The sequence below is a fragment of the Lonchura striata genome, chromosome 15, assembly GCF_050655825.1.
Source record: "Lonchura striata isolate lonStrDom1 chromosome 15, ASM5065582v1, whole genome shotgun sequence".
Taxonomy (NCBI): Eukaryota; Metazoa; Chordata; class Aves; order Passeriformes; family Estrildidae; genus Lonchura; species Lonchura striata.
In genome coordinates this window covers 9,905,786-9,931,972 of record NC_140717.1, presented here as the reverse complement: position 1 = coordinate 9,931,972, position 26,187 = coordinate 9,905,786, and the positions used below count along the sequence as shown (strand labels likewise).

Sequence of the window (26,187 nt, the reverse complement as noted above, 5' to 3'; positions counted from 1 at the left end):
TGCAGTGAGTGTCAGACCACAATGTAATCAACGGGAAAAATATCGATAATACCTTCAGTTGGTGTCCAAGTGGGTGCATATAGCAAGTATGGAGGGCTGGTGTCAAAGAAAACTTTTTTTCTTCATAAATGCAATCTTGTGTTGAATGCATCCTGGCACTGACCTCCTGTCCAGTCTAGGCCCATTCACCTGCTCCATGGGTTTGATGTCCTGATTGTAGGAGATAATGCCTGAATCCCAAAGAAGGGAAACAGATCTCCACCTAATCCTTCCAGTACATGTGAGATGAAGCTGCCTGTTAGCCTTTACTAACAAACACCTACAAAAAGTAACAACATGATTAGCCTAAGGCTGAGGGAGGCTCAGGGACAGGACTGCTCACTGCCCGCAGGGACCACGCTGCCTTCCTGGAAAATCTACAAATGCTAATTTAGAAGTAGCTTTTCTATGGAAGGACACATAAGGAATGTCTTGATAGCTTAATTGGCTTGTTTATACTTCTTGCACTGAAAGCAGAAGATGCAAATAATTCTTTATGCAACCAATTCTTATTTTACCCTTCTTTTTTTCAGGGCAAACTCTTGTAAAGGGTGTTCCTGGGCTCTGACCTTGTCAGTTACTTACTGTGACTGCCTGTGTTTGAATTTACATTTTGCTCCTCCCGGGTAATATTTCTTTGAGTTACCTGTCAGATGAAAAAGCATATATCAGAGAATTTATAACTATATTTTATCTGTTCTGAATAAACACAAAACCCAGGACACTTGGCATCCTTGGCAGGAAGGTTTTTCTGAGCAGAACACTTCTGCCTGAAGGGCAGTCTGGTCTCTGTAGCATAGCTCTGTGGCACATTGCTTTCCTCAACACTCATGGTTAAATCTCAGGGCGATGTCACCATAAATGTATGTTAAGCTTTAAAAAATCTCCAAAACCAGAAATCTACTTTTTTTTCCACATGATGCTCAGTGTGACAAGAAGTAAATGCAGAGATTCCATCTCCTGTTTCCTTATGCTGATGCACAGTTGTTGAGGATGTAAGTCAAGGACTAGATGGCAGAAAAGGACATTCAAAACCCTTCTTTGCTTGGGCATTGCTGGAATAATAATATAAAAATACCTAAATGAAAGAGAAAGAACAAGTCCAAGTCTAGCAGCTCTCTTTTTAAGGATCTTACAGCCCTGTTATTTGGATTCCTTTCCAGGGGTCATCTGAGTGCAGGCACCCGTAATCCTTTGGAGGCAAAGGGGGTGCTCTGTGGGCTACGCTGCCATTCCAAGCTGTAGACCTTGGACGTGCAGCACAGAAACAACTATATGCTGATTTCTCATGTTTGTGTTTGCCCTGCTGTTGGCCTTGCAAACTCTATCAGTGTGTCTTTGTTCCCTTATCTCAGCATCCCTCTGCTAGCAGAACCTGTCCACACCACATTTCATCACTACAGCTTAGCAATGACTTAGCATCTAGAATTAAGGATCAAACATACAGTAGTCTGCTCATAAAGTACTTTCAGGTCAGGTTGTTCACCCTTTCAAACCATATTTTTAATGAGGATTGTGTTTTATATTTATGATCTCCTTCTGTGATCAGGCAGGACGACTCTGTATGGGCTTGAACAATTTCCCACAGCAGGCAGCACAGAAGACTGAGTGCAAAAGGTGTCTGATGCCCACTGGAGGTAATGACCACGAAATCAGGCTTGCAAGTGGTACCTGCAAACCTCTTCCAGGTGAGCTGCCTTCCCCCAGGGTCACAGCTGCCTGTTAGACAGATGGGTCAGACAGCTGGAGGGTTTACTGGGAGGATAAGAAAAGACAGAAGGGTAAAAGGCACTTTGCTTCCTGCCTAATATTTATTCTGTCTCCCACTCCCTACAGCCCCACATCTCACAGAGTTGCCACACAGCCCAGATCAGAGCTGTAGCCCATTCTCACCACACATCAGGAAAGGAAGATACAGGGGCAAAAACTGTGCACATCCCTGAACAAAGGCCAAGCCTCTTCCACAGTTATTGAGACATCTTTAAGAAAGTAAATGTCCTGCCCTCTGTGTTGGACTCTCTGTTGAAAACTTCAAGGTTTTCATGCTCTTTTAGCAAGTCCTTCCAAGGATAGCGTTTCCTATTGTACCATGTCATTTTGAGAGCTCTTGAAATGCTGAAGCAAGCAACAATTTCAGTAGAATAGTGACATTTATGAAGTTAGTGGATAGGACTTGTGTATGGAATGGCAGCACTTTCTTAACCAGTAGCTCCAGGCTGGGAAAGTAATTTCCAGGAAAAAAAATAACTAGAAACTTACTGCTTCCAGACTGGCAGCAAAAATCATTTATTGTGGGAAATCTAAGCTTGAAATAAACCCCAGTAATTTCCATAAACTCTCTCTCTACCACACACACAGAGATACATGGAAAGAGAACTTTCTGGATTAATTTCCTGGAATATTAAGGCATCCTGATACCAAAAGTAATTCTCCTTGCCCAGAGAGGCTATTGTAGAATGTCCCACAGAAATGAATGCAGCTCTTAGCAGTTTCTGTTTTTCAAAACAGCTGGTGTGATCAAACTTAATCCAGATTTAAACAGGAGGAGGGCATTGGCAAGATACTTTCAGTAACAAGGCCTTAAATCTTAGTTTATTCTATGTACGCAAGAGCTCCCATATGTAAACCTTATGGTTACACAATGTGGCTTTTTATGCTTTCCTAGCCTTCTCTTAGGTATAGTAAAGGTTGGTTAAATCCATTCTGAGCTACATTGTTATATCAGACACACCACAGTTGCATCTGTCTTCACTGTTTATAGAAATGAGTCAGGAAAGCAACATTATAAATACTTATCCATGCTAGAAAAGATGTGCTAAAAATTGCTTAGGTGTAATGCTGCAAAAATGTTTCACATATAGAAATAAAATTTATGGGTAAATAAAATACATAAATTAAATATTAAGGCAATGTTTAATAAAGTATGTTTCTGAAGATATGCATTCTAGTTCCATTGTCTGTATTTAATGCAAAACTATCTTTTTTCTCAGTGGGTGTGAGAGGCGAGCTGGATGCTTGAGTCTGATTGCAATCTGCCAGTAATAGAGCTAGTTTTATGTGGTTAGCACAGGTTTCTTTTTAGATGAAGTTTTTGCAGACTGAGTGACACCAAATAATAGAAAAATGTAAGCAGAAAAACATGCAGTAAGTACAGGGAATTGAAACATTGTGTTGTCAGTGGCTAGAGAGCAAGAACTTCCCTAAGGAAATATTTAGAAAAACGTGTTTGTAGCTATAAAAGCTGTAAGTGGAAAGCACCACACATGGGCTTTGTGCTGTGCAGAGAGTGCCACCCTCTGCTTCTGCAGAGTATGGAGCCTTTCTCTCCTACCTGACTCCTCTTCTTTCAGTAGTGCAGTTCTCAAGCAGTGACTTACAAAATTAGCCAGCTGGACAGGAACTCTACAAATGGCCAGTATTCCCTGGTAATTTTGTTAGGTCACTCTTTAATTGCATTATATGCCTTTTTTTTTTCTTTTTTCTTTTTTTCCTCAGGAGAAAGATGAATAAATTTCTTTTTCCCTTTTAGGAACAAGGCCCTGTGGGTTCCTGAAAAAGACAATTTCTATTAAGGTCTGACAGAGCTCACTTGGAGAGAAGGCAGCACGGCAGCTCCTGTATGTAATCTAGTTGCAGGCTGAGAGAATACTGCAGCTGGCTGTGGTTAAAGAATTTGTTGTGGTACCTTCTGATCTTTCTTCCTGAAGAATTAAAGAATGCTCTGCAACAAGAACTCTAACAGGCTTTGGGGTAAGCCATGGGCTCTTTCACCGCTGGAGACAGAGACTGCACATTATACAATTTGTCTCCTGCAAATTTACAGGAATTCCCTCCCTTAAAGGCCTAATTTATGATAGTGTTTGACATTTTTTTCTGGCTTTTTAAACCATGATATTCCTCTGTTGTGCTAAAAATTACATTACTGATGATAGACATCTTTCAGTATAAAGGATTCTCCTTCAGGCAGCCTGGTTTAAGCCTGTTGTAGCTTTGTGCCATTCCTGGGCAATAGTCTCCAAACAAGTGACTATTTCTGTACCTGGGGTTTTGGTGTTATGTGGCAGAGTAGCAAGTAAAAAAGAGATACTTCGGAGTTTTATCCAAGCATTACATTGCTCTAGAGAGATGGGATCAAAGTCAAGAAGCAAACATAGACAAATATTCCAACTGAAGAGAAAAGCTACTTCAGTGACTCAATAAATGAATTCTCTGTTGGTTATTGTTTTCTGGTTTTGAGTTCTCTGTGTGAGGCAAAACTCCAAGCTTTTACATTCTTACAAGAAAATCAAAACCAGATCAAATGAAGATCAAGCATTCAATTCTTCCTTACCATATTGTTTTTGACATATTCTGTGGAAGAGTATCCAGTGAAGGTCCCTACTAAAGATTTGGAACACTCATTCACACATACAGTTCTCATGGTTTCCTCCCATATCTCATCATGCTCTCTTTCACTCAGCTCCCCTTTACACATTTAAATCCCACATATGGTTTATGAGCTCAGTGCCAAACATGCATGCAGCCAAGGTCAAACTTCAGTGTGGTGTTGAGCCACAGCCTGGGATTGCCCCTTCATGCTGGCATCTGGCTCAGGCAGCAGAACAACAGGAGGCTGTCCGTGAATCCAGATCCACTTTCTCTGGATACCTCCGAACATCACGCTGGGAGCCTCTCACATCCATGCATTTGCACTTGAGAACAGTCTTCTTCCTGACTTAGTTTGTAAAGTAATGGTTTCTTCCAAGTAATGCCTAGAGGGCTGTGTAATGTGTGCTGGAAAACCCTCAGTTGCTGGCAATATCCAAGAGCTCGCTTATCAGGTTTGCAGTTCAAACAACATGCTGGTGTTTTGGTTTATCAACCCTCTTGACTTTGGAACAGCCTCCTGTCTTCATAGAGAAGCAGCTCAGAGGATTCATGTTCATAATAAGGAAAATTTGGAAAGGTTGATAAGAGAAGAATATCTGGCACTGTTCACCTGGCAATTATATTAAGGGTGGCAGTATGTTAGCAGTAGCTTTCATTATGAAATTATGTGCTCTGATGCACCGGCTGCGAATACCCCAGAGGACTTGTGGGATGGCCGGCTCCAGAAAGACGCTGAAAACTCTAAAGACTGATTTATGAGAAAAGGGCCATCGGGAACGCTGAAAACGTGATGTTTACAGGACATGTCACTGGAGCCTCCTGACTCAGACCCTGTAAAAGGCGACGCTAATGCAGGAACATGAATGATGCAGATACACAAGGCTGCGAGGGGCGCGTCACCTCCACAAAGAAATTTAAATGTTTAATTTATGCACAACTTAGCTTTAATTTGTGATGTCGGTGCCCGCCGCAGGGTCCCGGAGGAGCCGGCCAGCCCCCGCCCCTCGGGGAGCCCCGGCACCGCCCGGGGCGGGCGCTGAGGCGGCGCGGCCCCAGAGCCGCTCCGCCCCGGCCCTCCCTGCCCTCCCGGAAGGGTCCGTCAGGAAAAGCCGCCGCTTCTCCCCGGGCCCCGCGGCCCGCCGCCGCCTCGGAGCCCCGGGCCTCGGCCGCCCCTGTGCCCGGCGGGGCCGCGGCGGGGGCCGCAGAGCCGTGGGGCCCCGCGGGGCCGCGCCCGGCAGCGGCGGCAGCGCCGGGCCGGCGGCGGAGGGAGAACCGCGCTGCACCGCCCGCCCCTTCCCGCGCGGGCAGCGCCACGTCTCGGGCCGGCGCCGGGCGGGCGGCCTCAGGTCTGCGGGGCTGGCCGGGATGGGGGCGGCTCGGGCCGGGGGGCGGGGGCCGCTGCAGGCCGCGGGGTGCGCCGGGGAACGGGGAACCAACGGCCCGGCCCGGCCCGGCCCGGCCCGGCCCGGCCCGGCTCCGTGGGCTGCGGCCCCGGCCTCCCGCTGCTCCTGCCGGCGCCCAGGGACGTGCCCGGCCGGAGACCCTCGGCCGTGTCTGCCGGTGCCTCCCCGGTGTGTGACCGCGACCCGTTGTCGCATGACTTGTCGTGTTCCAAGCAAAATCGGTGTCTGCGTACAGCTCTTTCCCTGTGGGCTCTTTGCTGTGTTCTCGTGGCGTGCCTACATTTGTGTGTGTGCTTGTGCGCAGCGCAGGGATACGAAAGGACGCGGAGGCCAGAATACTCCAGCGTTTAATATTGGGAATGGGTTGTACAGGAGAAAGCCATTCTTCATCACTTTGATCATTTAAATGCGTTTTATGACAAGGACAACAAACCATGTCCGGGTGGCTGGATTTTGACAAGGTGTAAGGACCCAAAATCTTGCCTTTTGTCTGTGATTCCTTTTGGAAACCTGTCACGTAGCAGCTGTTTGCTGTACAGTGGCAGTTCTAAGAGTTTTATTGAAAGCTTTATTATACTGAAAATCTTTAAAAATTAGTAAGAAATCATAGTGAAGGTATTAATTTTTATTTTTGTTTGGGGGAGATTTCCCGTTGGAAAGGTGCTGCAGGTTTCTGGCTCCTTCACAGCTCGCCTCTGTAAGGATCACCTACATAACCGTATTTTGTTGTGTGTCCTGAGCTGTTTGCTGCTTCAGTAAGATTTTGGAGGTGATGGTGGTGTTGCAGGGTGACCAGGGCAGTGTGGCACAGTAGCAGTTACACAAGTGCTCCCTGAAGAGATGGAAGGAATGTTGTTAAGTGTTTCTGTTCATGTAAAAATGCAGTCAAAATATTCCTGATTTGACATCCTCCAACACTCCCCCATCACCCCCCGCACCCCAGAGGTTAGATTAGGTATTCAGAGGTTAGATCTGAATACCTGAAGAATCATTTGCAAATTCCATAAAGTGTGTTTGCAAATCCTTTTCTTGGCTGGTCACAGGAGAAGGCAATGTTGAGCTGCAATCCAGGCCATGTTCTGACTGCCAGCTTGTGCTGTAATAAGTAGTTCAGAGTCTGTACAATGATTCATACTTGTTATTCTGCAGACAAGTAAACAGTAATGATGTAATTTAATTTTTAAAATGTTAAATCTGAATTCCGTACTTCATTTTAACAAAATATATTGAAGCTCATTCCTTTAAGTTAAATAGGTGGTATGTTTGCATGTATATACAGAGGAGGATACTACTCTGTTACTGGCTTTGTTCTTAAAGCAGAGGCCAAAGAGGTCTTTCCATTAAAAGGGACAATGATTCTAAATCAGCTGTCTTGCAAAATATCTGTTGCATCCTTCTGCAGTGTATCATTGCTACTAAAATAGTGAGCATAAATAGATCACTTTTTATCCCCTGAGCTGGATTCTTGGTTGTATTTCATTGTCCCTGTTGTTACCATGTCCTGGTTCTGTCTGTGGGAACTACTTTATTTTTAACTCATATATTAAGAGCTCTATGTTTGTAAATGTTTGCAAATGCACTACATTTTGTTTCTAGAGGATGCAGCTCCTTGGTGATTACGACTGTGGCTGCGAGCTGTTTCCGTGATGTGGAGTTAGCAGCTGCCTGCTGCACACCAACAGCTCTACAGCTCAGAACTGTGCTCTTGTGTGACAACTTGATGCTGTTCTTGCTGATGGAGAGAAACAGGACTTGGTAGTTCACTTGGTGACAAATTGTTGAGAAGAACTTTCCAGGGATCTGGATAATTTTTACCATGGACTCCTCATCTGTCCAGCAGGATGTTCACTTGGAGAGCAGAAGCAGTAATGGGGCTCCCAGTAGCTCTGAAGAACTTTTGGATTGTAAAGCCAAGTTACAGCTGGTTACTACAGATGAAATTAACAGTAAGTTATTTAAAATGTACCAAATAATTTCCTAGCCGTACCCAGGCTTTTATAGAATCATCTCTGTTATTGTTCAGATGAAGATTTTCCTTGGGGTCTGGAATTTTTTGTACAGCAGTTTTAAGCAAGTTTGGTGAAGTCTATAGCTCTGTGTTTATGTATAACTGTTTTTTGAGCTATACAGCTTGTTCTTTTGAAAGCAAAATGAAACTATTAACTTAAATACTATCAGCTGTCAGGTGAGTATTTGTTGTTCAGGGTGTTTGTCTTCAGATAATATTTCCAAGAGTGTACACCTGAAACTCTCTAGAATGATCAGCTCTGAAATGACTGTTCCAGAGTAAGCTTGTGACTGGAGTACTTTATTCTGGCAGGAGAAATCTTCCTAATACATTAAATTACTTAGGCAAAACCCAAAATGTCTGGCTCTGCTTCCCTTTATGAAAGAGAGATACTGGCATGTACTCTACAATTTATCTCAAAGTAATTTTTATATGTAGACAAGCTCTATAATAAAATAATCATGCGGCTGTTTACGAGAAGCTATTTAGAGTCCACTGTCTGAATAGATAATTAAATCAAACTTGAGTTGAAAGGGAGCTGTGCAGGTTATCTAGTCCAACCTGCTGCACTGAGCACACCTAGTTCTGGAGCAAGATCAGGATCCTCAGGGCCTTGTCCTGTTGAACTCTGAAAGTGTTTGTAGAGGGAGGTTCATCAGCCTATTCCCTGCCTATTCCAGTATTAACTGCTTTCATTGTCAAAGTATTTTCCCTGCACTGAAATGAAATCTCCATGTTTTCCTGGCAGGAGTCTGAGGAGATGTTGGATGTGGGGGTGGCTGGGTGGAGAGGTGTGTACATTGTGGCTGCGTAGGTACACAAAACCACAATGGTTCCTTATGTGAAAGGAGGTGACGTGAGGAGGCTGGGTCCTTCTGGTACCACAGGTCTGTCACCTTGTCACAGGCAGCAGAGAGGCAGCTCTGACACTTTATTTGCTTTTCTTACTCTGCCTGTTACCAGAGTGGTAGAGTGTCGTTAGGTGATGATTCATTAATCTTTTATGAAGTGGGAGATCACACGTTCCTGTCATCTCTTGTGTTGGACAGTTGAATTGTGGCTTACATATAGATTGTGTATCTTTCTACTGTTTTTATTCTAATTTCATCTCCTTGACCATTGTTCTAAAAAGACTGCAACTATATTGACACTACTGCCTATAAATCACTTTAGTTCAAGGAATGTTTAGATTGTGAGTGTCTCCTGGCCTCAGGAAGTTGCCAGGAAACCATTCCTCCAGAATTTTGCTCCAGCATCTCTTTGCTATATGTATGCCACTCAATGCTGGGAAGAAAAAATGTGAATAAAGTATAAACCTGATGCAGCTTCTGAGATGGGCAGAAACAATATTTCTGAATGTATGACCTGTCTTCTTATTTTTGGCTTCTTGTGACTATTCTTAGCATTGACACCTATTTTAAATTTGGTTTTGCCATTATTCTAGTTTTAAAATGTTAGTCATTAAAAAGCAGTCTTTCCCTCTGTCGTCCTTTACATCCTTGTTGAACTCGCGCCTTCCATCATGCCTGCAGCTGTTTTTGTGAAGACATGATGATCTAAATCAGAGAAATTATTAAGGCTGCATGGCCTGAAATGTTATCTGCATGACAAATAAGATACTGAGAAGTATTTTGATTCAAATCTTAGAGCTGATGGGTTTTGGCAACCTAAGTCTGAAAGCTTTATATTTCTACCCCAATTCAGTTTCTTCATTCAGTTTTCTCTATGCTGTTTCACACTGAGCTGGCTTGAGGGAAGATGCACTGCAGAAGTGGGAACTTGATTTTTGGAATTGCAAATACTTTGTGTTCATAAATGTTAAATATTTTCCACCATCTTTAGGAAAAAAAAATTGCATATTATTCCAGTTGCAGTTACTTCAGTGATAACGTGGTGTGGGAATGAACAGAAAGGCGGTGGTTGTTTCAGTGCTCTGCTCATTTGAGATCTATAGTAATTAATTTAAAGTTACACAGGTTTTTTGCAACAGCAGGTTCACAAATATTAGTTGTCCCCATCTAAGTGAAATAAAATGTGTGAGAAATCCAGAGTATAAACCTGTAAAATGTTTATCTGGGTTTGAGTATGCGTTTTTTCCTGCTGGAAAAGAAAAATACTAGTAAGTGGGGACAGAATTGGTGTTGAAGTGGTTCTTCAATTGCATTTTAATTGGTAGGTTCATTATTTTGATACATATGAGCTTTTCTACTGTGCTTATGATGAAGATATCGTATTTGAAAAAGTGTAAGCTCAGCTTAAAATTGAGAAACTGCTTGGGCCAGGCTGGAAATCGGGATGGTGGATGCTTTCTCCCCAGTGCCCAGCTGCACATCAAAGAGCTGAATCATTCAGCACAGGCCTGCAGCTGCTGAGGCTTACTTGTAGTAGATTGTCTCTCCGAGTTCCTTACACTCGGTGTTTCATGCTTCTAAACCTAACAAGTTTTAAAAACCTCTGTGAAGTTTTGAAGATATGTTTTGTGATGACTTTTGAGGTCCTGCTTGAGGGCAACATAGTAAAGCAAATGAAAAGTACTTGTTATGGTCTTTTCAAGAAAAGAACCAAAAATCCTCTATGAAATTTCTCCTGCCAGTTGCTGTCAGAAGTTTCTATATTCATACAATGTAAGGGCAGTAGTGGCATTGTATTTGGGTGGAGCTGTGAAGATGAATTATGTGGCTTGAAGTTGTAGCTCAGTAAAACTTTCTTTTCCAGCTACCAGTAATAACATCAACAAAGTGCCAAATGAAGAGGGAAGTCTGGAGATAAACAGCAAAGTGGATGCCTGCCAGAATGGGCCAGAGTCACTCTGCCTTGACTCTCCTGGATCTTTTGATCCTACCAGCAGTGAGCAGGGTGAAGAGTCATCCCCAGGTGTGACTGGTTTCCATGACAGCCTAAGGAAGTCTCAGGGAACTAGTGCTGAGGGCATAGCTCTTAGAAAAGAAGCTTTGCAGTCTCTCAAACTAAGTCTTCCCATGCAAGAAACTGAATTGTGTAAGCATCTGTTTATGGTGGTGCCCCTGCTTTCTCTTGCTGCATAAAGCTTCTTACTCTGAGCCTGGCTCTGGACTTCTGTAACATCATTTAAGCTTCAACTAAACTTCATTTTTGCAGTAAACTTTTACTTAGAACTGCAGTTCATTTTCTTTCAGTAAACCACCCTCTGCTGTTGCTAAGGCACATGCCTTACCATTTAAAACTGGCTCTTGGCTGGAGGGGAATTCATGCTTTCTGGGGCTGAAGCTATTCTAATCTTCTTGATTATTAGGAGTAACAGGTGACATTAAAAAAAAAGAACAGCAGAACCGGGTGATTTTAAGCTAAGAAAAAAAAGAAAAGAAGATCAGTGAAGGGGAGGAGAAGGGAAAGTCTTTATATTAAGGTGTCTAGAAGCCTTACTACAGGAAAGGTTTAATGTGAGTTAAGGTTTAATGTGAGTTAATAAAAGGTAAGAAAATATATCTAAGGAACTATTTTCCACTACTTGTAGGGAATGAGTGGACTATGTAGGTCTTGCTTAGTTTTATAATTTTAGTACCATCAGAAATGCAGGACAGGTGAGATTAAGTGACAGCAATATTTTTTTCCTTGCTCTTTAATGTCTTGTCATCTCCTCCATCTGTGGAGGAGCTATAGCATTTGCAACCTGAGCAGTGGAAGTCCACAGGCTTTATCAGTGCTTAGACAAGGATGTATTTGAAGAGGGTCATTTGAGGTGCATGTCAGTGGGCTTTCCTTTTGTTCCTTGCTTAAGCATGAAGCATGTTGCTGATGGTAGAAGGGGTTTTTACCTTTTGCATCCCTTTTATCTGCATTGGAGTTTTCTGTTTGACTGAAGATTCCTTTCTCTTACAGGCTCCGTAGAGTCTTCACTGCCATTGGAAAATGAAGAACAAATCAGACTTCAGGCAAGAAGGCGTCTGGAAGAACAGCTCAAACAATACCGAGTGAAGAGACACCAAGAAAGAGTGAGTACCACACAACTCATCTTCTAGATGGTGTTTTGTTGAGAAGCTTGAAAACTTTACCATTTCTGTTCCCTGAATTAAAACAATCAGTAGTTTTCTGAAATGAGAGAAAACATTTTTTCCTTCTGGACGGGCAAGATTTGATTCTGTTACCTCATCAGTAATGTACCATTTTGTGCTACTTAAAATAGGGGAGGAAGAAACAGACACCAAATTTAAAGTAACCTAAATGTTCAATTTTGCCTATATTTTTCAGTTTCCAGTATTTTTCAGTTACCTTTTGGAGTCTCATATGAACTTTTTCAACATCTATGTACTGAAGCTTGATAGGGTTGATTGCTGGTATAATTTACCTTGTTTATGAAAGGACGTATGTTTAGAATCAATGTAAAAGTATAGAGCTTAATATCTTAAGCTACAGCAAAATAAGTCTTGGATGCTATTTCAGAATTTATTGTTGACTCTTTGCTTCTTTTAGTCGAGTCAGTCTACATCCAAAGCCCGTCCCTCCAGCACCCTGGATCCTGAGCTGATGTTAAATCCAGAAATCCTGCCAAGAGCCAGCACTGTAGCAATGACAAAAGAATACTCCTTTTTGCGGACCAGTGTCCCCAGGGGGCCAAAGCTGGGTAGCTTGGGACTTCCAGCATCCTCAAAAGAAAGAAGAAGCTCAAAATCTAAGGCCAGCAAGATCCGGTCCTTGGCTGATTACAGAACTGAAGATTCAGCTGCTCAAAATGCTACTGGGAATTCTGTGGCTACTGACTTACCTGGGGGGGCTCTGATGCAAAGCAGAAGTGGCCCAACATCAGTTGTGTCCGAGATCAGTCTACCCTCTGACGTGGATGATCGAGTAGAGAATTCCTCCTTGGCAGGAGACAGCATTTCAGAGATTGATGGGAGTGAAGTGGGAATGAGGCTGGATGGAAATGAGAGCGACAGCTCTACCTACAGCAGTGTGTCAGGGAAAGGGCTGTATAGCAGTTCACAGAATGCAGAAGGCAAACAGGATACTCCATATACAATAAATGGCCAGAAGATACATCCTGAAGCAATGGGGCAATTTCCTTCCATCAGTGAGGTGCTGCAGGCTGCAGCAGTGGAGCATCAGGCCCAAGAGCAAGAAGTTAATGGAGAGGTACGGAGCAGGAGAGACAGTATTTCTAGCAGGTAAGAATATCTATTGTTAGTTAATTATATTTTCTTGGAATAGGCAGCCTATTATTTTTCTCTCCTACTAACTTCAGATCCAGTTTTAACTTACCCTGTTGTTGAGTCTGTTAATAGCTTACAAATTCTAAAAGAATCTGAGAGGTTGCTTCACTTCAGTACCTATTTGCTAAGTATATCTTTAGAGAAAGATATTTTTGCCACTGGCTGTGTTAAATGTACTGCAAGCAGTTGTTTCTGTCTGTATAGAAAGACTTCATTCACTGAATCGCTCATGAGCCTTTGTCTATAAAGTCTGAAAGTATAGACTTGACTGTCTCAATGATATTTAGTGTTATCTTTTTCATAATCTGTGCATGTACCTTTCAGACCTCACATAGTTAAGAAATGCCAAGAGTCTTGTCCTAGATATCTTATCCTCTTCAGCCCTTTGAGAATGAGATTTAGTTTCCCAAGCTTATGTGCATATGACAGGTCTGATTCAGAAAGCTAGTGCATAACTGGTGAAGCCCTTAACAATGTGTGCTTTTTATCAGTTTTCTGCAGATGCGTATTTTATATGTCCTACTTTTGAAATTACTTCCCCCTGCTTTATTGGAATAAAGTGTCATGTCCAAATATGTTGAGGTGTGCAATCAGTTGTTGATTATTCTGGCTTAGATTTATTTCTATGGTAATGAGAAAAGATATTTTTCTCCAGATGCCGTAGCTGTACAGCAAGGAATCAGCATAAGGAATCCCTTATGCCAAATACCTTTATTCCTTCTTTTGCAGCAGCTGATGGCATGTCCCAGGCACATTAAAGCAGACAGTTATAATTGTGAAGGTTTTGTGATCCCATCATGTCCAGTTGTCTGCTTAAAATGGGATCTCTAAATACAAAATATGATGAAGTCAGTGATTGCAGTTCTGAAAAATAGCAAATATATGGTGCCACACTAGGTTCTAGTTGCTGCAAGTACAGGAAACTAAAGTATAAAAACGTAGCATGAATATAATTTCTTTCTCTTTTTATCAGAGGTTGTTACACTGTGGTCTGAATCTGTCATAAACCAGAAAAAATGTCAAACAGCCTAAACCGTACGGATTCCAAGTACCTCTTAATTTCAGAGCCACTTTTCTTCAAGTAGACAAGTCTTGTATTCTAACCCTGTAACTGTGCTTATGTTGTCTCTGTCTGCAGTGTTTCTATGGAAAGCTCTATCGCAGGAACTCATGACGAGATGCTGCAGGTTATGAAGGAGAAGATGAGACTTGAAGGGCAACTAGAAGCACTCTCACTAGAAGCTAATCAGGTAGAAAATGAATTTGGAATTCTGTATTCAGCAAATCAAAATAATATTTTAATAAATTTTCAAGAACCTCTTGCTCATTACTTGTGGATTTGTGTTTTGTAAAAACATTGTTAAATTAGGTACTTTACAAGAATGCTGTGGTGGGCTGACCCTGGCTGGATGCCAGGTGTTCACCAAAGCTGCTCAGTCCCTCCCTTCCTCAGCTGGTCAGGGAAGAGAAGAAATAACAATGAAAGGCTCATGGGTTGAGATAAGGACAGAGAGATGGGAAATCTCAGTTCCAGTGCAAGAGGCACCTCCTTTGTGCCTCCTTGTCAAAGCCACTTTGCTGGGCATCTTTTTTAGTCAGCCACTAATAGATTTTCTCATTTTGATTTTGTGGACACATTCAGGCTCTAAAAGAGAAGACTGAGCTACAAGCCCAACTTGCAGCTTTGAACATGAAGCTTCAGGCACAGATGGAGCACAGCCAAAGCAGCCAGCAGAAGCAGGAATCCCTGAGCTCAGAAGTGGCCACATTAAAGCAGTCTTGCTGGGATCTGGAACGAGCAATGGCTGACCTGCAAAATGCCTTGGAAGCAAAGAATGCCAGTTTGGCTTCTTCAAACAATGATTTGCAGTTAGCAGAGGAGCAGTACCAGAGACTCCTGCAGAAGGTTGAAGATATGCAAAAAAATGTTCTCACCAGAGACAGTACAGGTGGGATGATGAAAATGTCAGTCTTTAAAATTTGTTGTTCCATAAATAATTTTATTTCAGCTTCATTCTGAAGTCCAAGAAGAAGAAGAAATTCAAACTTGTGTTTATTTGATATCATACTAATAAAATGGCCTCAATTTTAAGATGTTTGGTTTTGATTTTGTGTCACAGAAGTGTCACAGTTTGCAAGCTGCCACTGCCAGCCTGGAGAGGGAGGCATAAATATTTAGTCCAGACAGTGGCCTGGTTGTTTTTTTGGAAAATTGTACAAATGCGTATTTGTAATGATGACTCTACATGCCAGGACACCTACTTCCTGATGTTTAGTTAGTTCATGTTTTCTGCCTCTAAGGAACTGTGAATGCTTACAGAAGTGATTAATTCAGTTTAATTTTATTCTTCTTATGACCTGGTACTTTGGATTCTAGCACTTTGGCAGGAAAAACCAATCTTTATATAATTAGGCATATGTGCTTTTGTTCAACAGTTAAGGAGAAATAGATAAAATTACAAATACAGCTATAATCCTTGAAAAAGTGTGCATAAAAATAGCACAATGGGGTGTGTTAGTCCAAGTTCTTTATTTTTGTTTTTCTAGTTCATGACCTGCGACAGCAGTTGGCTTCCTTGCAGACCCAGCTTCAGAAGGTGCAGCTGGAACGGACCACACTGACCAACAAGCTGAAGGCATCTGAAACAGAAATCACATCTCTCCAAAATGTGAGGCAGTGGTACCAGCAGCAGCTGGTCCTGGCCCAGGAGGCCCGTGTCAGGCTGCAGAGTGAGATGGCCAATATACAGGTATTGTGATTTATTGCATATGGGAGAACTGACAATCTCTTTTTTGTCAGTTTTATCCACAGGACAACCTAGTGGCCTTCTACAGTGGCCTGACTGGATGAGTGTCATGAAAGCAGTAACTGGAATAAGGCACTCACAGTTTCAACATGTTTTTTTTTGTTGTTTTTTTTTTCCTGAAACTCTTAAATTCTGTTGGTATTATCTGTGGTTTTTTTTTCCTTCCTTTAGGCTGGGCAGATGACTCAAGCAGGGATGTTGGAACATCTCAAACTAGAGAATGTGGCCCTGTCTCAGCAGCTGACTGAAACCCAGCACAGGTCCATTAAAGAAAAGGAACGTATTGCAGCACAACTACAAAATATTGAGGTATGGTTGTTGATGGTTTTTGTGAGTTAAGTTCTGTCTGGGTTGTGTATTTATGTTTTGCAAAATCAAGATTGTTTTGGCAAAATAATATAGAATTTGTATGAATTGGTTCAAATCCTGCATTATAAAAGTAGTAAATATTTCAGAGCAAATAAATTTGCATGGCATTATGAACAATTAGAGGGAACAAAGCCATGTATTTCCCATTCAAAGATGATGCTTGAATTTTCAGTTCTGGTATTTGTTTTTAATTGAACCTTGAAGGCAAATGTAAATGCTGTCCTTTGCCCATCCATGAACTTATTCAAGAGGAAACTTAAATGGAAATTAATCTAAATCAGTAATGTGCTTTTTAAGTGTGTGAAGTTGCTCAGTAATCAGGTTTGTCCTTCCTTCCCTCCAGTAAGAAAAGTTGGGTAAAATCTGAAGTGCAGTACAGTCACTTCCAAAGCTCTTAGAACCTTAAAATCCTCTGATTTTCAGCTTCTGAGTCTCAAAGGAGAGTAAAATTCAGGTTAGTGGAAGCACCCCATCTACAGTGTTACTGACAGCTTGTATAAATGACAGGCCTGTTTCCTGAGTAGCTACAGCATCCAAGGAATCCCTTTTAGTTTAGAATTTTCCCAAAATCTTCATTTTAATAAAGATTCTTTTTCTTCATGTCAACTGAGAAAGGACTGGGTGTTATTTAATAGGCATTCAGATTGTCACAAGTATGCAGGACATTCACTATTATTCTAAGGTATTTTAAGTATAGGAATGAGTGACTTCAGTAAAGGCATACAGGTGTGTAAGGCAGACATCAGAATTATTTTTGTGTTTTTCCTCTACAAATTTTCTTGATAATTTATTTTTCTCTTTTCCTATTTTTTTTTCCTTTTTCCCGCTCCTTCCCCTCCATTGGAACTGTAGAAGTTGATTCCATGCTTTTTCTATGCAGGCTGACATGTTAGATCAGGAAGCTGCCTTCATGCAGATCCAGGAGGCTAAAACCATGGTGGAAGAAGACTTGCAGAGAAAACTAGAGGAGTTTGAGGATGAGAAAGAACAACTTCAGAAAATGGCTGATTCTGCAGCAACATTGGAGCAAGAATTGGAACAGGTAGACTCTTGTTAATCAACTTCCCAGAATTCCAAGGGAAATATTTGTTTGGTAGAAAAAGCAATAGTAAATAGATACCAAGCTCTAAACTTCTTTTTGAAACCTGAAAGATTGCTGCAAAAATGAAGTGCATACTAAAATCATTCTGTTCCAGGTGAAAAGGCTTTATTTCCAACCATGTCAGTAATAATACTTTTTAAAAATGTTATAACTACTGTCTTGACAGATGCTGGGGATTTTTTAGTGAATTCAGTATGTGATTATTTAAGTATAGACAAGAACCACAGATCCATGGTCAAAGTTGTTAAGCAGTCAGGATATCATTACTTACATTTACACTTGCAGAGTCCTGCTTTAACCTTATGCAGGCAGCATGTCAAGGGCTGCAGTGACATGAAGTATGTGATAGCTCAGTACTATATACCATGTAATGATATGGTATTATTAATAATGCTGAATTTACCTGCATGTTCTGTGGACGCATTTTTCAAGTAAAACTTCTGAATGCAGTGAATATTATAAATATTTTAGGTTTGTCATTCTGGTCATTGCTTATCCTGTAAGGTAACAGATGCTGCTCAAGGCGGTGGATACAATTAACAGAGTAAATATGAGTGGTCTAGGAAAGTTAAAAAATATTTTCACTTTCTGTTATTTTCTCCTAGAGGCTAAAGTATTAATTATAATACTTGATTTTGACTAGAGTGCCTTTGAAAAGATAACCTTTGTTTTATATTAATTTAATCTTAAAAATATTTCCCATCAGGCCAAGTTGACTTTGCATCAGCGAGAGCTGCAGCTTGAATCCTTGCAGCAAGAACACCTCAACCTGATGAAGCAATTGACTCTAACCCAAGAGACACTGCACACCAAAGAGCAGTCCCTGGATGACCTGCAAACACAGTATGATGAACTGAAGGCCAGGCTAGAGGAGCTCCAGAGTGATGCTGCTTCTAAAGACGACACAATCCAGTATTTGCAGAACGAAAAGATTGTGTTGGAGGTGGCTCTGCAGGCAGCAAAAGCAAGTAAAGAGCAACTTGATGAAGGGGCAACACGCCTTGGAGAAGATACAGAAGTAACATCACAAATCTTGGAGCAGCTGAAGCAAGAAATGGCAGTCAAGTCAAGCCAGGTAATGATTTTTCTGAAATCTTACCAGCTTTATTTATTATTTAACAATAATTTGGAGTACAGGTCACAGTTGGGGTAGTAATTTTGTAATGTGCTCTCTTCTGTGGCACTATGGGCCAAACATCTTTCTTATGCCATAATTTGGTTCCCAGTGTGGTGACCTGGTGAATGTATTTCTGTAGAAAATGTTGTGTTATCTAACCACTGAGATGCTTAGTCAGAAACAGCATCCTTGTTAGATTAGGCAATTGTTACAAATCAGGCAGATAAGCTCACCGAAGAAATCAGGTGTAATATGACATTTGGTACATAAAGCAGTGTTTGCTTTTTCCCCCTCTGGCAGGTGGAAAATCTGCAACAAGAAAATGCTAGCCTCAAAAAACAGCTTAAAAAAGTGAAAGAACAGTTCCTGCAGCAAAAGGTAAGTAAAAACAAAGAAATTTCAGATACCTAAACCAAGGAATACATTTTTTTTTACAGTGAAAGCATGTACTTCTGGGGAGGTTTTGAAGATATTTAAATCTATTATTTGTATCACAGAACTTTGTGACATTAAAATACAGAAACTGTATAACTTTCAGTTGAATTTCTATCTGTAACTAATGTGAAAGCTGATCCACCAACAAATGTATGCTTTGATAGAGCTTTGGCCTTTGCCAAGTGATCCTCCATGGAAAATCTCTCTTTGATTTGTTGATTAGGTTTGCTTTTGCAAAAGCACTCATGTAAATCTTCAAACATTGTCATTCCCTTGCAGCTTTGAAAAATAATATTTGCTTCAGTAATTAGATGGTAAATAAGTGCTTTACTGCAAATTTTATTCTGAATTTACACAGTTTTGAAACAGTAATTTGAAATGGATATGTCATTAGTGTTGCACATATATGTGTCTTATTTATAAGGTGGCACCATTAATTTGCTGCTTGATTGCTTATTAACCTAATGTCAAAGTTTGTTTTAGCTTGTTATGTTTAAGTTTGGGAAGGCTGTTTAAACTGTCAGTCATAGTTATGCCCTCTTCTCACAGCAAAAGTTGCTAATTATGTGTGTAGGATAGGATGGTTAATATTTTACAATTAGTTTGGTTTTTAAAAATGACACACAATGCAGTTTCCATAAAGAATGTGAAGAAGAGTACTCCTTATTGCAGAGAACACTAAGGTGTTTCATTTAATAAACTAACATGAACTGTTATTTGATATCTGATCTTGCAAAAAATCCTTTGAAGCAGAGTAAATATCTTACAGAAGCTGATGCTGGTTTGTAAGACACCCCCACCCACTCAAATGAAAATAATATCAGTAAATATTTTCTAGTAAATTAGTCAAAAGTTTTCAAAGCTGAAACAGAAGTGACATTGAAACTCTTGTGTGCAAGGTCATGGTGGAAGCTTATCGAAGAGATGCGAGTTCCAAGGACCAGCTCATCAGTGAGCTGAAAGCTACAAAGAAGCGGCTGGACTCAGAGCTGAAGGAGATAAAACGAGAGCTGCTGAAAATCCAAGCTGAGAAACACTCACTTGAATCTGAGCATTCAAAACTACAGAAGGAAGTATCTCAGGTTCACCAGCAGATGGTGGAACTAGAAAATCACCTCCAGTCAGTGCAGAAAGAACGAGATGATATGGAAACACGCCTGCAGGTATGGAAGGTATAAGGAGTGTTACATCCACGATACACTGCTGTTTCTGTTAACTTTGCAAAGAAACAGAATGACCACCTGCAAGTTAATGTTCTTGGTTATATATTTAAAAGAGTCTAGACATTTCAACATATACCTACCAAAATTCTGTAAATGCATGACTGCTTAATAACGTCTCATGTAAATAAGCGGGGAGAAGTGCTACAGGAGTGATAGAAGACTGATGTGGAAACAGTTTCCTTGGTCCTAAAGTGAACTCCATCTGAGAACAAAATCCAAGCACTCTTCATATGTGTTAACAGTGGTGGCCCCAAAGCAAAGAATTAGAGAAAATAAAAGGGAAAGAGAATATGGAGCACTGGAGAGCAATTTAGATGTAGAGATGGAAGTAATTTTGAAATTTTGTTATTTTTCTTTTATAATCAAACATACACAGCAAACATGCTTTTGTTCTTACATTCATGGGTCTTCTTTTTCTTCCTGTTAAGTCTTTGCAGTTCGATAAGGAACAAATGGAATCTCTTGCTGAGGCAAATCAGGCATTAAAACAACAAGTAGAACAAATGCAAGAAGAAGCAAAAAAGTAAGTGTTCTTCTAGCACAGACTAAAACTACAGCATTTGTGTTTCATATTTGGCTTTCAGATGTTGGATTTTGTTGGGTTGTGAAAAATTAATCTTCTAGTACTGTTTGTCAAACAGCTTTTGTTTTTACCTGGTGTTTTCTTTTTCTTTCACACCAGGGCCATTACAGAGCAGAAACAGAAAATGAAGCGTCTTGGGTCAGACCTGACGAGTGCTCAGAAAGAGATGAAAGCAAAACACAAAGCCTATGAGAATGCAGTCAGCATTCTCAGTCGGAGGCTACAGGAATCTCTTACTGCAAAGGAATCTGCTGAGGCAGAGCTGAGCAAACTAAAAGCACAAATCACTGATGGTGGGAATGACCAGATTGCTCAGGTATGCAGATATCCTTTGACATTGTACAAAGACAGAGCTGTAAGTCTTGAAATACTATTTCATCCTGAAGTGATGAAAATATTTGGAAAATAAAGCTAGATAAGAACATGGTGTCAGGGTTCTGAGCACTGAGAATTTCTTTAACTATATTTGAGAGACGTGATTTGGCAAGCTAGATTTATTGATTAAATTTTTATTGTTGGAATTGTTTAATTTTTTTAAGGGTTAGTATTTGAAAGTTTTCCAAGATTCTAACTCTTACTGCTTTTTTGTCATTGACAGCTAAAAGTTTTTCAAGGTAGCCATAGCCTATTTATATATATTAGGCCTGTAATAAGAAAATTAATTTACTAAGGGAAGCTCCAATTTCTTGAACCAACGGAGCAAGACATCAAATACACCAACAGCAGTAGCTGGATGCAGAGGTGGAAAGCTCTGAGCAAGACCTTTAAATTAAACACTAGCACCTTGTTTCTATTTGCTAGAGAAGCAGGCTTTTTAACCAAAGCAGAAGCGATTCCTTAAGATGGGTGATGCACTAATCACATGTGACCTCTTTGTCTTCAGGAGAAGATCCAAGCTCTGAAGACAGAACTGCAAGCTGTGAGCAGCAGTAAGTTGATGCTGGAAAAAGAGTTGCAAGAAGTGATTTCACTGACCAGCCAGGAGCTTGAAGAATACAGAGAGAAAGTGCTGGAACTTGAGGATGAGGTGATTGCTTGAATTTGTTTGAATGGGTATATGACAGTAAAAAGTGCCTGAGAGACAGGGAAAAACTTTAGTTCCAAAATTTTATTCCAACAGTGGAGAAAATTCAGAATCATGGGTAGGAAACATCATGTCAGTGGTACTTGCAAATTTTGTTGCCTTGTGCTGGTTCTTTGTGGTTCCATGAATCATTGTCCTACAGGGAAAGGAGATGAGAGAGAAGAGTGGTTCCTGTATTAGATATCAGCTGTGTCTGGTCATGAGACAGTGAGGATACATGAACCATTAGCTTTTGGAACTACTGGGACAACAGTAACTGACAATTTTTTTGTGATAGTAGCCTGAAGCTGTTTGGTTATGTTTGTTTGATCTGTGTTTTTCTTTGACTATAGCTTCAGGAATCTAGAGGCTTCAGGAAGAAGATAAAACGTTTAGAAGAAATGAATAAGAAGTTGGCCCTTGAACTGGAACATGAACGTGGAAAACTTACTGGTCTCAGCCAGTCCAACGCTGCTTTGCGGGAACACAATAATATCCTTGAAACAGCATTAGCAAAAAGAGAGGCAGACTTGGTACAGCTGAATCTACAGGTATTTGACTTTTTGATGTAATAACTTCAGAAGGGAATTGGCTCATGTGATACAAAGTTGGTGCATTTTCTCCAGCTCTCTCCCCCACGTTTTGCATAGCAGCATCAATATGGGGATTGAACAAGAGATCAGAAATGGGACTTGGCACTAAACAGAGTTTTCTTTAGAAAAGAAAAATTAATAAAATTGCACTACAATATTTGCAATAGTGAAAGTGTAGGTAGTAGGAACATACCTAATCAATTTGTGTTGTATATGGATTCATTGAGATAAATATTTTTTATTCCAGTAGTAGTATATTCATGTGGACATAGGCAATGAGCTACCATTTAACCATAGCTGCTTGTAAGGTTGAAGGTACTGTGTGGAAAGAGTGATCAGTGAACAGCAGGGAGTTGTTCTGCAATCCCTGCACTGGCTTCTGTTTATATTTTCTCTACTCCCAGCGAGCCCACACAAAGCGTGCATTTGTATTTGTTTTTGTGATGTGTTACAGGTTCAGGCAGTCCTAAAGCGGAAGGAGGAAGAGGATCAGCAAATGCAACAACTTATTCAAGCTTTACAGGCTTCCCTAGAGAAGGAAAAGCTAAAAGTTAAAGACCTTCAGAAGCAGGTAATGGCTCATCTTTTATTTACTTACAAAGTGATTTAAAGCTATTTAAAAAGTATATTGAAATGAAATCTGTTTTGTAATGTACTGCTTCCTGCAGGGGGTTTGTCAGGATGTGTAGGGGCTGAAAGATCAGATGATGTCTCCTCTGTTGTGTGCTATGTTAAGCTCCCTATATGATTCACTTGCAGAGGAAAAACAAAGTAAAATTGCATCCTTTTGTCCTGTTAGGAAGCAGCAGCCAAAGCAGATGCAGCCCATAACCGGCGACACCACCGGGCAGCGATGCTGGAGCTCAGCGAGATCAAGAAGGAGCTCCACGCCAAGGAGCTGCTGGTCCAGGCCCTGCAGGCTGAGGTGGACAAGCTGCAGTAAGTAAATGTCTCAAAAAAAACCAGTAATTAAAACAAATCCTCTGAAAAAGCCATACATTAGTGAATTTTTAGGCTTGCCCCTTTGGGGTGGATTATGTTGAATTATGTTCCTCAGCAGAACCTGACCATGGATGCTTGTTTGGATTCTGGGCAAATACCTGCATTTTTCTCTCTTTTTAATTCAGTTAGACCTGAGGTACACTGTTTTTAGGCTTCACTATTTGCTTTTTTTTTTTTCACTTTCACCACACACTTCTACTATTTCACATTGCTAGTAAGGATTAACACTTGATATATACTATTACTTTTCTCTTTTACATCCCTGAGGAACTACATAGAGAATTAATTTGATTATTGCCTATGTTTCACAATGTATTAAAATTCAGTTTGCTCATACATTAAATTTTTACTTAAATTATAAAATATTTTCAGACCTACATGAAAATGTAGGATATAAACTTAACCCTATTCCTCCAAAAACAAAGCAAAATTGCAGATGGGTGTTTGGGTTTTTGGCTGCATAATCTGTTGTTTGTAATTGGAATATTAGTGATGCTCAAGAATTGCATAAATTTTTTTTCAATATTCAAAATTTATACATATCTTTAATAAAATCTTCTTGTGATCTAACTCTTGCCCTATGAATATGTTGGCAAAGCCATCAGTCAAAGTTGTAATTAACTGTAGCTGTAATTAATGCAGGTTCCATGCACAGTCATGTCATTTATAGTTGACTGGCTAACCCAGTGAAGTTCTTGTTTTAAAGAACAGATTGAGTAACTGCTGTGTCTGTTAATCTTGCTGTGCAGGGTAGAGGATGAAAAACATTCCCAGGAGGTATCTCAGTTCCAGCAAGAGCTGGCAGAAGCCAGATCTCAGCTCCAAGTTCTTCAGAAAAACCTGGATGACAAACTTAGTGAACAGCCTCTAGTAAGCCAAGAGGTAAAAAGTGAACACTTCCTGTGTTTAGCTGTATTTCTATTGCATTGTATGACTTTGTCTTTAATTCAGCATATTTAATAAAGTTTTGTTAGGTTTTCTTAAGAAGGTTTTTATGAGACATAAGAATACATTTCAGATTTTGTGGTTGATTGCACTGTAGATAATTCCAATTAAATTTTGTTTTTCCTCTGGTAGGTGGAAGACCTGAAGTGGGAAGTAGAGCGAAAAGAAAGAGAAATTGAAACACTTAAGCAGCAGCTGGACATGACTGAACAACGCAGCCACAAGGAGTTGGAAGGGATACAAGCTGTCTTGCAGGTATTTAATCAAGCGACTCCTAATGGATTGAAATTTTGATTGCTGTAGGGGGATAATTAAAACTATATTCTTATTTTTTTTAAGCATACTTACACTTTTTGTTGAATTTTAATTTTGACTGTGCTGTTACCTTTGTATTTCTTCAACCAGGAGCCATTAAAATAGGCTCCTGACTTTCTTTTAACCTAACATCTGATTTTCTGCCATGGCAAATTTGTTTCAAACAGCACTGTTGTGTTTTTCTTCTAGTTCCCTCTGGAAACTGATAATATTATAAAAACATTGGTTGGCTGGAATTTTTATGCTGTTTCTCTACATCACACTGATTCTCCTCCCATTTAGAACATCAAGACTGAGTTGGAGATGGTGAAAGAAGACCTGTCAGCAACTCAGAAGGATAAGTTTATGCTGCAGGCTAAAGTGACTGAACTGAAGAACAGCATGAAGTCACTGCTGCAGCAAAACCAGCAGCTGAAGTTGGACCTGAAGCATGGCAAGATGAAGAAGGTATTTAAATAGAAAGAACACGTTGTAAAGTACAGGAAAGTTCTCTGCTAATGCTCTTGAATAACCTAACATGAATGTCCTGTGATTCCTGCTCCTTAGTGCAGATGTGCACCAGTAGTGTGATGTGAGGCTCTTTCTAGATGGGAAAAATTATATTGATGAAATAAAATCGTGTTTCTGACTCCTTTTTTTCCTTTAACCAGAGGAAAGAACTGAAAAGTGAGAATAACTCTTCCAATCCAGTGACTCCAGTCAAGATTCCTGATTGTCCGGTGCCTGCTGCCTTGCTGGAAGAACTGCTGAAACCAACAGCTGTGAGCAAGGAGCCTCTAAAGAATCTGAACAGCTGCCTCCGGCAATTAAAGTATGGCCTGTTATTTTAAACCATATTAAGGAATCTTAAAAATGTTTTCAGGAAACCAGCTGCCACCATGAGGAAAACAGGATTTGTAGAAATAATTCTTTATTGGGACTACATTTAGAACAGTAGGATGTTCTGTGATTGTGTTTGCTTATATGGTCATTGCCGTAATGAAAGAAGACTTTACAATAAGCTAAACAAAATGTCCATCCTGAATTGTACACAGCAGAAAAAAAATCAAAACTAGCTGTCAATATTTTTTTATTAAGCACATTGTATTTGTTTTGCTCTTAAGACAGTTTCTAAGCTTCTTGTAGATTTCCCTCTCTCTCTCTTGTGTACAGCTATATTTTAGGTAGTCTCGGAGTAGGCATAAAGAATCAGAAAAGTAACTTTTTGGTCTTGCATTTAGCAGTCAGTTTTCTGCTTGCTAATTTTGGCTTTTTTGTTCTCAAAACATTCAAGGCAAGAAATGGACAGCCTTCAGCGCCAGATGGAGGAACACACCATTACAGTACATGAATCAATGTCTTCATGGACTCAGATTGAGGGCAAGTTAATGGACCTTACTTCTACAAGTCCTACAACTGCATCAGACCAGCAGGAGACTCCCAGTGCAGATGAAAAGAAAGAGAATAGTAGTGTTACTGACAAGGAAGCTTTGACACTATAACCTCCTTATCAGTTGTCTTTCTTCCTATTGCTTTAAGTATATAAACAAATCTTTATAAAAATTATTTATTTCATTTTTAAATGGTGTTCAGAGTTGTGCTTTTGCTTATAGAAGCAAAGGGCACTCATTTGAGAAACTGATGGGATAG

At 40.4% G+C, this 26,187-nt stretch overlaps 1 protein-coding gene across 3 annotated transcripts; it reads left to right on the top strand.

Moving 5' to 3' along the window:
* Positions 1 to 5,625: 5,625 nt before the first annotated feature.
* GOLGA3 (golgin A3) lies at positions 5,626 to 26,187 on the top strand. Of its 3 annotated transcripts, none has more exons than XM_021544494.3 (24): positions 5,626 to 5,753; positions 7,407 to 7,756; positions 10,534 to 10,692; positions 11,677 to 11,789; positions 12,268 to 12,959; positions 14,143 to 14,254; positions 14,647 to 14,953; positions 15,552 to 15,754; positions 15,983 to 16,120; positions 17,061 to 17,222; positions 17,989 to 18,357; positions 18,700 to 18,777; positions 19,734 to 19,997; positions 20,486 to 20,580; positions 20,740 to 20,956; positions 21,524 to 21,667; positions 22,057 to 22,254; positions 22,751 to 22,867; positions 23,096 to 23,235; positions 24,048 to 24,180; positions 24,376 to 24,498; positions 24,841 to 25,005; positions 25,209 to 25,369; positions 25,832 to 26,187. In XM_021544494.3, exons 2-24 carry the CDS (start codon positions 7,627 to 7,629, stop codon positions 26,037 to 26,039), a joined length of 4,428 nt encoding a protein of 1,475 aa, XP_021400169.3. In that variant the 5' UTR covers positions 5,626 to 5,753; positions 7,407 to 7,626; the 3' UTR covers positions 26,040 to 26,187. The 3 variants fall into 3 exon arrangements, with proteins under 3 accessions (XP_021400169.3, XP_021400168.3, XP_021400170.3); XM_021544493.3 differs by having other exon boundaries at positions 10,534 to 10,815; XM_021544495.3 differs by lacking the exon at positions 10,534 to 10,692.

Bases quoted from the DNA above. Each gene is read 5' to 3' on its own strand.
- GOLGA3 (XM_021544493.3), top strand. From the start codon at position 7,627: ATGGACTCCTCATCTGTCCAGCAGGATGTTCACTTGGAGAGCAGAAGC. The intron at 12,960-14,142 runs GTAAGAATATCT...CTCTGTCTGCAG, and splicing joins AGAGACAGTATTTCTAGCAG to TGTTTCTATGGAAAGCTCTA. The intron at 15,755-15,982 runs GTATTGTGATTT...TCCTTCCTTTAG, and splicing joins GTGAGATGGCCAATATACAG to GCTGGGCAGATGACTCAAGC.